Source organism: Anolis carolinensis, chromosome 3 (genome assembly GCF_035594765.1).
Source record: "Anolis carolinensis isolate JA03-04 chromosome 3, rAnoCar3.1.pri, whole genome shotgun sequence".
In the NCBI taxonomy this organism is placed as follows: domain Eukaryota; kingdom Metazoa; phylum Chordata; class Lepidosauria; order Squamata; family Dactyloidae; genus Anolis; species Anolis carolinensis.
Window position 1 is genome coordinate 63,658,104 of NC_085843.1, and position 12,536 is coordinate 63,670,639.

General features: G+C 38.8%; 1 protein-coding gene across 14 annotated transcripts in view; it reads right to left on the bottom strand.

Annotated features, from left to right (window-relative positions):
* robo2 (roundabout guidance receptor 2) overlaps nt 1–12,536 on the bottom strand; it is a 1,412,536-nt gene that overhangs the window by 64,965 nt on the left and 1,335,035 nt on the right. For 6 of the 14 annotated variants that reach the window (XM_062977135.1, XM_062977143.1, XM_062977133.1 and 3 more), the window contains one exon: nt 11,042–11,068. The exons of the other annotated variants lie outside the window; for them this stretch is intronic. In XM_062977135.1, the coding sequence (XP_062833205.1) occupies nt 11,042–11,068 (27 nt within the window). The remainder of the gene's footprint in view (nt 1–11,041; nt 11,069–12,536) is intronic. 14 annotated transcript variants of the gene reach the window in all.

Sequence of the window (12,536 nt, forward strand, 5' to 3'; positions counted from 1 at the left end):
ACTACTGCTAGGGCTTTGTGTGGTCAAAGTTTAGCTAACCATTTTTAATTTGTGTTTATTCAGTTCGACAAAAACTTTACACTCTTCAGGGTGCTAACATTCACTATTTGGAAGCAAAACTATACATTTTTTCTAGCCAGGTTGATAGCAAACACATCTGAAGTCAAATCTCCATTTACACAAATATAACTATACTTCAGACACTGAGACTATATGAAAGATGCATATAGTTTCTGTTTCCATATACAGATTTAAATGGCTAAATGAAATATATAGCACAGAATATCTATCTTAAAACATGACTTCTATTCAATCATTCTTATGGAGTCTGAAACTGGGAAATCTGTCTAGAAGCTTTCTGACAGCTCACCTTTCTTTGGGTCACACTTAAGCATGAGGTGTATGTTTGCACCTGGGGGATTTGGAAGCTGGACATGAAAAACAGGAAGTTAGTGTTTAGTTTAATATCACCATGAATTGAAATTGAATTTCTGTGAGTGCTGGGGTGGTATTTGCAGATGACGTTACAAATGGAGACATACATGAGAAAGCTGTGCACTATGAAGTGTCAAATTAAGAAGAGCTAAATGCATGTAAAATCAACAGCAATGATATATAGGACATTTACTTTGCTGATATTTAGGAACCTTCTCAACAACTATTTAAATAACTGATTGTTTTTTCCCTCTTAAATGACTCAAGTTCATTAGCTTTTTGAATTCTAAACTTAGGATATTATATCCATACAATGATGGTGGGTGATGGCACTGAAAATCTCTGACCATGTAGCTGGTTTATAAATATGACCAAAAAAATCCTCATCTACTATCTAATGTTTTGGTGGGTGATGACACTGAGAAATCCTGACCACTTTGCTATTTAATGTTTTGGTATCTACTACAGTGAATGAAATGCTGAATTTGGCAAGCTAGGGTCAGATGTACTGTCTTAAAAAACCACATATTTTAGATTCCAGTCAATCAACAATTCTAAGTAACTATAAGAATCAATAAAGGGCTGTAAACACACTGAAATGAAGTAACTGATTATTAGAAGCAATATGTATTAATCACATAGTGATCATAGGTATGCCTCGATAACTTATAAACTGCTAAAATAGTTCATAAGGATCTTTGACTTATTCACAGCTATGGAAAATTTTGTCTTTACAATGAAGAAATTTTGTATTGTATATTGCTTATTTATAATATTTGATTTTTTCTTGCTTGCAACATTATATTCAATGTAGCATATAAATTAAATAATTTAGGCAACACATCAGGTAAGCTCAAAGCATACAATATATCTCTAGCACGATGCCACAGAAATATGTAGCTGTTATTACATAGCTGGGTCACAAATACATGCATCTCTGATGGTTTCTCATTATTTGATCATCTATGAAAGAGTGAAATTAACTGCATCTGACATATGCCTCAAGTCTATTCACAGTCAATATTAGAGTAGATCCACTGAATCCATAGTTCAACACTGGGTCAGCACTTACATAAATTATAGTTCTGCTCTAGTTGGAACTACCAACAGAATTTAGACTATTATATTATGTGATTTGGATGGTCTAGTTATAGATGTATATGTATATTGTTAGGGTGTGCTATCCAATATACCAATGTGGCAGTAGTAGATCAATTGTTAAAATATATGATTAGACTTAATGTTAGTCATACACCGTTAAGACAGTATTTTTGGACGACAACTTCCTTAGCTATAGAACAAGGTTACTGGGAATTATAGGAGCTGAACAAAGAAATATTTTAAGCTCTTGGACAAATATATGCACAGATTTTTCAAATATCCCACTGCAATGACTTATTACCTCTTCTGTCTAGCTCTTGCCCCTTGGACTGTTCTCATCTTTCTCTATGAAGAATAGATTTAAATTTGGAACTTACTGTTTTTGTACTTCTGTCACCTCTCTACTGCTCCCTTCTACTCCTTAAATGTTCCTATTTGCTGAGTGAGCCCTAGGTATCACTGCAAAACAGGTATTTTGTTTTCTTTACAATTTTTTGTGTACCAAATAGATTTTTTTAATGCTGATCACATAAATAACTTCAACATTGTCACAGTCATAACCAACCTTATAGAAGATATAACAGAGACTCCATCTGATAAAATACCACAAGAAGAAAGACTTGCTCGTATCTGCTAGAGGCACGGACACTAGAGGATGAGGAAGTAGGCGAGGATGTTGATCAAATGCAGATGGATGCTGGTGCTGATCCTGACTTTGTGCCATCAACATCCAGTGATATCTCAGACAGAGCTGAATGATCTGGTCAGAGATTTTGGTTTATCAAAGAATCAGGCAGAGCTGCTTGGATCAAGGCTGCAAGGATGGAATCTTTTGTCATCCGGTATGAAAATCTCAATATTTCTCCACCGTGATTAAGATTTGACAAACTATTTTAGCCAAGCTTACAGTCTGACCTTTTGTTGTGACATCAACTGATTGTTTTGTGCTCTGAGATGCAACCATGACTCAACAGAATGGTGATTGTTTATTGACTCATCATTCATAGAATTATAGAATAACAGAGTTGGAAGAGACCATACAGGTCACCTAGTCCAGCCCCCTGCTATGCAGGCAAAACACAAAGTACCTCTGACAGATTTTTAAGCTTGAAGGCTGTTTTGCTGCATAGTGGCAATATCTACCCTTCTATATCTATTGGGAAGCCCCTGATGGTGCAGCGGATTAAACCGCTAAGTTTCCAAACTTGCAGCAAAAGGTCAAAGGTTCGAATCCAGGAAGCGAAGTGAGCTCCTGCTGCTAGCCTCAGCTTCTGCCAATCTAGCAGTGCGAAAACATCCAAATGTGAGTAGATCAATAAGTACCACTCAGGTGGGAAGGTAACAATACTCCATATAGTCATGCCGGCAACATGATCTTGGAGGTGTCTATGGAAAACGCAAGCTCTTCGGCTTAGAAATGGAGATGAGCACCAACCCTCAGAGTTGGACACAACTAGACTTAATGTCAGAAGAAAACGTTTACCTTTCCTTTACTTATTGGACATAAGAATCATATGAAAACATGCAACTTCTGCTGAACCGTCTTCAATACTCGAAGCACAACTGGAATTTGTGTGGTGATCTTAAGGTAGTTCTTCTCGGTCTGCAGCTTGGTTACATGAAGTATTGCTGTTTCCTTTGTAAGTGTGACAGTTGAGCAAGAGATTTGCATTATATAAGAAAAGGTTGGCCTCCCCGCAATAAATTGGTTACATGGAAAAAGACTGTCACACTGGTTGATCCAAAGAAGATCAAACTCGGGCTACTGTAAAACTTTATTAAGACAATGAACAAGCAAAGTTAAGCCTTAATTTATTTGCGAGAGTGATGTGAAGATAGAAGAAGGTGTTTTCATTGGCCCACAAATTTGAGATGGGATGAAAGATAGCCACTTTGATGGTCTTCAACAGGGTGCAGAACATGTTGTGTAGACAGCCTTCAATAATGTTATTTGTAACTTTCTAGGCAGCTATAAAGCACCAGATTATGTCCAACAGGTTGAAAGTCTGCTTCAGGAATACAAATCAATGAAGCGTAACATGTCACTGAAGATACATTTTCTTCATTCCCACTTGGACTTCTTTCCAGACAGTCTGGGTGGTTTGAGTGACAAACATAGTGAAAGATTTCATCAGGACATTGCCAAGATAGAAAAATGGGATCAGGGCAAGTAGAATCCATCTATGTTGGGTGACTATTGTTTGACTCTCATCCGCAAAGCATTGGATAGTGATAACAAATGAAAATCTGCAGCAAAATATTTTTAGTTTTTTTCTGATTGCACCATTACTTTCCTAATGTATGCCATTATAGAGATATAGCAATGACAATTCACAGCAACCCATATAGCAATGCTTAGGATGTATCACTTTTTTCTGAAAAACTGTATGTGCTACAGACATAATAAATACATAGTTGTGTTCAGCGTGTTAAAATCTACTTGGTTCACCCAAAACTGTGGAGGTAACAAAACATTCCCAAAAATTGTTGACCAGTATCATATCTTTCTAAATGACCAAAGCTTCCCTCCTCCATTGCATCATTATGTATTGTTTTATACTCTTTTATGGTAAGACAACTTGTGGGGGGTCTACAAATAAAAAGGCATGGTATAAAGTCAGATGTTCCCTGGCTGCTTCTCAGCTGCTAATATTATAGGAAGATGACTGCAGAAAGATTGTGTTCATTGGTGAATGTGGATGACATATGTGTGTATTTGCTTGCAGGTATGGCCCCAAGCCCACTAACAACTGAAGTATGAAAAAATTGGTGCTATTGATTTAGTGAGAACAAGACTTTCTGCACATGTATCATACTTAATCCTGGCTTCTTTGATACTGGCATGCTTAAAAATGGGGGCAGGAGAGAGGGAGAAAATGGTTAATTGAGCCTCTGCGTGACTAAGTACACATGTCAAAGGCCTGCTCATAATACGGAATATTTATACATTACTGTCTTCCAGCACCAACCCTGGCTAAATGTATGAACCTGAACACAACCTTGTTAGAAAGATGCCAAAGATTACGCTACTTAAGTTTAGGTCATCATATTGAAGATACTATCAAGAGTTCTACCACAGAATTTCTCCCTTATAACATTATTGACTGCTGAAAGCCTGTTTGAAGCTTGCATAGACTTTTGAGCTTTATTCCTTTGAAAACAGAACATTCTTGCAAAGTCTCACTTACCATTCCTCAGACAGTCTCCATGAATTTTGCACTTGTCTATGTGCTTTTGAACGACATTAGATTCAGGTCTCTCTTATGTCACTATCAATGAACAGAACTGACACAATGGTGGGTTTTCTAATTCTGTAGGAGATGAGCATTTTAATGTTCCTTCAGTTTACACCATGTCATATTTTGCTTCCTAGTATCTTTCCAGGCTGTCACTCTCCCCACCTTCACAGCAAACATGCCAAGAGTCCCTGGCAAAGACAGATCTATGTTTTCATACCTAGTTGTGAGGAACCACAAGGACCCAAGTTAAGCTTATCCTGTTAGCCAGCGCCACATCCTGCCAGCTGCCTCTCTCAGCAGGCAATTTTGGCCTCCAACTGAGCCTGGAAAAGAGGCAACTGAAAGCGGGAGAGTTCTCAAAGCCAGGTGCAGAGGGAATTAGCTGGCAGAGAAACCAGAGAGGTGGGGCTCCCTGAGAGGCCATGAGAACAACAGCATGAACATGGAAGGTAAACGGATGCTTACATTCATTGAATAAAGCCTGGAAAAGCAGTAATGGTGCTGAAGGGAAGAATTGAAAGGAATCTTTAGGGAAGAGGGAGGAAGAGGAAAGCTAATACTAGATGGTGGTGTGAAAAGTGACGTTTGCACACAGCAGATCAGGCGAGTGACCATGGCAGAGTTAGAAGAAGCACTCATTTTGCATGACCCCCCCCCCCCCCCTTTAGATGAACTTAGGCTAAAATCTGGGGCAGTTTCTAAAAAAAGATTTGAAGGTTGTCAACTTGAGTAATTCATGCGACTGAGTGAGGTGAAAGGTAGTAATTTACGTGGCATGGGCATTCCTGCAAGTTTTCATTTACATTTGTCAAAAAAGGGGTGCTTTTGCACCCTAATGGTTCTGCCTATTTGTGAACAACTTTAATGTTTGCAAGTATGCTGTTGACATTCTTCAATGATATAGTGTGCTTGACAGTTTGCATCAATCCTGCATGTGCTGAAGTAATCATATATTATCACAACAAGTATTGGCAGAATTAATCTATAACATGGGAGTCCTGCCATTGCACACAGAATTCCCATTATTAAACTAGGCAAATAGATATTAAATGACAGGAACTGGATGGGGTATTGTGTCTCTATGAACAAACAAAGCATTCAGTCATTTGTATTGGGATAGAAAATGTTTTCTTTCTGGTCTTAGCAGCTGTTTAGACTAGGGAGCTTAGATGTTATGCCTGTGAATTTAGCCTTTAAGGGAAATGTGTTTGCCAGAGAGGTAACAGGCCAGTCAAGGATTCTAGCATTTAAAAGAGGCACTTCAGAATCAAATAGGTGAAAAATTCAGCCTCGGTTTTTAACAATTCTCAAGAAATAGAACCTACACAAGACTGTAATCTTCATTTTTCTAACTGGCTCCAAAGGGGGCTAATTGCTAAGGCCATCAGTATAACCACTGGTGCCCTAGTGGCCAACAAATTGACAATCATGTCCCAGAAAACTTCTGCTGATTTTAGTATATCTGCCTCATCCACACTTTTGGGTCCCAAACAGCATCCAGAAATGACTTCTAGCTCACCTCCTGTTAAAAAAAGGCATAGTTTGGCATGCAAAGGTTCAGAGGGATAGAAAATAGTGTGAATATGTGGGTGTGAGTGTGATAAAAAGAATGGGAGAAATATTAAAAATCCTCACATTGGAAAGCTGGGTTTGTGGAGTGGAAGAAATGAGATTTTGGAACTAAGAGAAGGAGTTTGAGAATTAGAACTGAAATCAGAAAGAAGATAGGTCTGTGGTAGATGTTCTAAGAAGGCAAGAATCTGTTTTATAGATGCAGATTGACCGTTTAGATGTGTGTATTTTTTTGCATATTTTTATTTGTTCTTATAGTTAATTATAGTTTATTCTGTTGTCTACTACATATTTAAGTGAAAAATGTTTCCTTTGGAAGGACGTTCTTTGAGGACTTATTACTTTATTGCACATTTGAGTGCTAGATCACTGCCAAGAGAGGGCTTCATAGGCTGAAAGGCTATTTCAGCCTATGAAGATATGATTTCTCCAGAATGTCCCCTATCGAATAGTAGAGCTAAACCATCTCCTTGGTTCAACGAGGAGCTGGTAACAATGAAGTGAAAGAAGAGGGAACTAAAGTGCGTGTGGCATCTAGGGCGCAATGGGTCAGAACGAACTGTGTGTCTATCTAAGGGCATACACCGCGGCAATCAACGCTGCATTAAAAAAATCTCTTTGCGGCCAACATTGCGTCTGCAAGGACTATCCAATTGAGCTGTTTCGAACAGTCAGAGGTTGATTAAATCCCACCTCACAAGATGAGATCCCTGACCATTTGACAGCTCACTGTGAAACATTTGCTTGGTTCTTTGCGGACAAAGTTGCTCTGATCCATTCCGACCTGGACGCCATGTTAACAGCAGACTCTGAAGATGTAGCTTGAACACCTGATTGTCCGATTTTAATGGATTCATTTCAATTTTTACAGTCTGAGGACATGGACAAGATCATTGGAAAGTCAAGGGTGACCATCCTGGGCCCCTGTCCATCCTGGTTGATAAAGAAAGCTAGAGGGGGTTTGGGAGAATTGGTGAAGGTAGTGGTTAATGCCTCCTTATGAAAAGGCAAGATTTCAGTGAGCCTAAAGGAGGCCGTCATCAAACCACTGGTGAAAAAGCCATCGCTGGACCCCACTCAATTGAACAACTTTCAGCCAGTTTCCAATCTCCTCTATTTGGGCAAAGTCTTGGAACATTTGATGGCCTCGCAACTCCAGGTGTTCTTGAGAGAAACTTATTTGCAGTCTGGGTTTAGGCCGTTACATGGAACTGAAACAGACTTGGTCTCATTAGTGGGTGATATGCGTAGGGAACTAGACAGGGAAAGTGTGTCCCTGTTGGTTCTCCTGGACCTCTCAGCGTCCTTTGATACCATAGACCATGGTATCCTTCTGAGACACCTCATGGGAATGGGGCTTGGAGGCACTGTTTTGCAGTGGCTCCGTTCCTTCCTGGAGGGTCATTCTCAGAAGCTGTTGTTGGTGGACACCTACTTGTCCCCCCAAGCATTGACTTGCAGAGATTATCTGGAGTTTTGAAGTTTGATGTCATCTGTATGCAGATGATGTCCAACTCTATCACTCCTTTCCATCTATTGCTAAGGAGGCTGTTCAGGTCCTGAACCAGTGCTTGGCAGCAGTGATGGTCTGGATGAGGGTGAACAAATTGAAAGTGAATTCAGACAAAACGGAGATACTCTTGGTCAGTCATAAAGCTGAACACAGCATAGGGTTACAGCCTGTGTTGGACAGGGTTACACTCCTCCTGAAGATGCAGGTTCGCAGCTTGGGAGTGATCCCAGATTCATCGCTGAGCGTGGAATCTCAGGTTTCAGCAGTTGCCAGGTGAGCTTTCACAATTAAAACTTGTGTGCCAGTTTTTGCTGCACCTTGGGGAGCCGTACTTGGCCACGGTGGTCTATGCTCTTGTTACCTCTCAAATAGACTACTGCAACACACTCTACATGGGGTTGCTTTTGAAGAATGCCCAGAAGTTTCAAGTAGTCCAATGGGTGGCAGCTAGGTTTCTAACTGGAGCAGCATACAGGGAGCGTACAACCCCCATGTTGTATCAGCTTTACTGGCTGCTAATTTGCTACTGGGCCAGATTCAATGTGTTGGCTTTGGCCTATAAAGCCCTAAATGGTTCTGGTCCAACTTGCCTGTCTGAATACATCTCGCTCTATGAGCCTACAAGAGCTTTGAGATTGGCTGGGGAGGCCCTGCTCTCAATCCCAATCTCTTCATAATTGCAGTTGTTGGGAATGAGAGACAGGACCTTCTCAGTGATGGCCCCTCAGCTGTGGAACTGCCTCCCTAGTGACATCAGGTAGACCACATCCCTCCTGGTTTTTAGAAAAAAAATAAGACCTGGCTTTTTACACAGGTGTTTGGTGAATAGGGAACTACGGAATGAGACTTTAACAACTTAAATAATGGACTATGGATTTTGGAAAACACTTAAGGATAAGTATGACATCATGACTCAGCATTTTATATGGTTTTTAATCTGTTTTATTGATGCATATTTTAATTGTTCATATGTTTAGACTGTTTTATACTTTGATGAATGTGTTTTTTTCTGTGTCTGCATGGTATTGAATTTTTGCCGAATTTTGTAAGCCACCTTGATTCCCCTCCAGGGTGAGAAAGGTGGGGTAGAAATAAAGTAAGTAAATAAATAACAAAAAAATTAGTAGAGACACCAGACAATACAGACACCCATTTGGTGGCAGCACTAAGGACAGAAGAAGGTTTAAGTTAGATTGCCTCCCTTCCTACAACTTGACACATGCAATTTGGAAGCATCATTTTGTATTAGTTGTGGTGCTCCTTCGAAGCTTGGTTCCATAAGATGATGTTGATACTTATTAATTATGTGTGTGCTCAGTGACATGGTCATATCTGCATGGTTGATCTTGTTTCCCATGATATGTAAGACCTACATGGAGGCATTAATGGGGCAGGGTGAGAGCTAAAAAATAGTCGTCTAATCTGGGCAAGACAGAGATGTTCCTCATCAGGGAGTAGATGGAATGCAACTTCAAAATTTGGATAGGGTAACACCATCCTTGAAGAAATGAGTTCACGGTTTGGGAATGGGCTTGGTTTCATATCTGGATGATTAGGTGGCAGCTGTAACCTGGAGTAAATTTGGTCATCTGAGATGGGTGCTTTAGCTGCATCTGTTCCTCTGAACAGAATCTGGTCACAGTAGTATATGTCTTCATTATATCTAATTTCAGTTGCCACAATGCAACCAATATGGTTCAACCTTTAGATAACTTATAGAAGCTTCCGTTCATTCAGAATTCTGCAGCAAAGCTATTGATGGGACTTCCCCATGGAATTATGTAATGATGTTGTGCATTGACAAACGTGGGTTTTCTCCTGGGCATAATTGAAAATGTTGGCTACTGTAGTTAAAGCATTAAATGGCATAGGAAACCAGGACACTTTTGGCCCATCTCTATCCACATCTTCCTATATGAAGGTCTCAAGGTCTCAATTCACAGATTATGTGCAGTTTCCCACTCCCTTCTGTTTTAATCTTGATGATGATGACTGATTTATTCCCGATGGTTTTTACTTTCATGTTTTAAAGTTTTTAATTTGACTGCTCATCTTGCTTTCTTAGCTTTGTTACTGAATGAAAAACGTTAAAGGTATTGTAAGCAGGGCCGTAGCCAGAAAAAAAATTCGGGAGGGGTTTTGAAAATTTCGGGGGGGGGGGGGGGGTTTAACCCCTAGCACACACCCCTCACCGCTACAAACCTGTCAATATCTGCTTGAAATAGTGCCTGGAGGGACTCTTAATGTTTTGTGTCTCATAGACTTAGCATGGGGATTTGGTTAACCAGTTAAAATTCATGAGTAAACCAGGTTTTTTTTATAATCTGAAAAATTTCGGGGGGGGGGGGTTAAACCCCTAACCCCCCCCCCCCTCGCTACAGGCCTGATTGTAAGTTTTCTTGCATGGTACTTTTGAATTGGAAATACCAGACGTAAATAAATATTTAGTATCGATACCCTGATTTAGAGACTAAGCATTAAAATGGATGATAAAGGGCCACTTTGTGGTTTTGCTTGCTCAAAGTGAAGAAGGAACAGGCAAAAGATGGGTAAAACAAAAAAAATGTCTTGACTGTGTCTGTTAACTCTTATCTATTGCTTTCTTTGTCCTCACATATGTGAGTTCTGTTTACAATCTGCCACTTCAGCCACAGTTCGTTTCTTCTTCACACAACTTAATTACCCTTTGCTTTAATTGTGTACCGTATGTTAGATCTGCTATAGAAACTATATGCAGGAAGCAATTTTCAGTTCTTGTTTTGCAAATATTTTTGTTTACTGAAACACTATATTTCTGTGGATTTGATGCAACAGAATCAGTTGTTACATGTATGTGTTACATACTCAATTTGTGCTGGGAAAATATGGGAACAGACTATGTCTTGCATATATTTAAGACCAAACAGAATCCACAAAAAGAAGCAAAATGGGTTTTTTATTGATCTTTGAGATCCTTATATATATTATATGTCCATTTTCATTATGGCTTACTGTGAAATAATTATTATGCATAAATTAATGCCCAAAAACTTGTCAAAAACTAACATGAATAAAAAACTGATGCACAGAGTGCTTCTTCTTGCCTGTAGGCTTTGTGTAATCTGAATGATTGGGCAGGATTTAACCACTATATACTTAATTTTCATGTTGTTGGGGTAAGAGACAGACTAATGGACAGTACCTGCTGGGGTGAAGGTGAAGGACTGAACTGCAAAACAAGAAAAGTAAATACATTATGAGTTACAAACCTTGCTAAGAAGTGTCAGTTAAAGGGGGTGAGAGTCCTTCAAAACTGACTTATGCATGTTGATTAAACATGTGAGCATTCTAGCAACTGAGCTTTAAGCACGAGTCAGCCAACAGCCCATGAGGAATAAAGGATTGAATGAGTTGAATGGAAACCATTGACAATTATTTTTATCAGTAGCTAGTAACAATGACATGCAATTTCCCCCCTTAGATGGTATGATCAGCTCTGAAATGTAACTTCTTATGAACGTCCCACTTTCAAGCAAATGCAACATTTTTCAAGTCAGCCAAATGTCTTAAAATGTCATGAATGTAAATTCCATATACGTAAGTATCTGGGTGATTTAAAATTGATTTTTTTCATAATATTTGCTGCTGACCAATTATATAAGATTGGCAGCTAAGAACTATATCTTCTACACATTTCAATACATAAATTGTACACATACTTACATATTTGTTAAAATTGCACATTGTTAGACGATTCAAGACCATTTCCCAAAACATGCTGTCTATCATAACACCAAGACCAATCAGTTTATGATATGAATCATTTCATTAGCATGAAAAAGACTAAACATGTTTAGCACATCTGATGTTTATGAAAGCCTAACATTATGGACTGAAACTCCTAAACCCTGAAAGTTTTCATTATGAAGGCATACAATAAAATGGTGACAAGCATGACAACTTTCGATGTCAGTGGCCTTGCCATATCTTAGCTTCTAAAAAAAGTTTGATTATTTGTTTAAAAAAGTCAGAGAAAATAAAAACTACCGTTAGTATATACCCAACAGAAAAGGGAGAAAATATGTGAAGCAGTACAGTCTATGAATAATGTAGCTTTACAACCATAGATATTTAGGTTCACGGTACAGAATTACTAAGAAATAACAGGAATCTAAAGTCAGATTTGTGATTTATATAGTCAAATGAAATTCTGCTTAAAAGATAAAGGTTTCTTAGATCATCAGAGATGTCTTCTTTAGAAATAATATGGTTCCAAAACTGATGGCCACATTCTATAGAAACTAACAAATCAGTGTTAATATTCTTATTCAATTGCTGTGTGATGCATGGTCTTATAAGTTTTGCCTCCCTATCAGACTACATAATAGGATTTGTTTGCTTTTATGTTGATTAAAACCCAACTACAAAGTGTGGTTACTGTTTAAACAAGGGGTGTAATTTAAATAGTCACTAAACAAGACATACATTTCCTAGGCACATATTAGTTTTCCTCAGCATTCTTCTTGATTACGAAATCCTCAACACGTGAGCAGAATTCCTTTGCTGCTCACTATTGGTTCATATTATGCCCCTTGCCTATATTCATCTATCCTGTACAGGCTACATGGGCACACAATTTTTTTGTGATCAAAAATAATGGAACAAATTAAAAAACCAAAGGGTTCAGAGGTTCCATT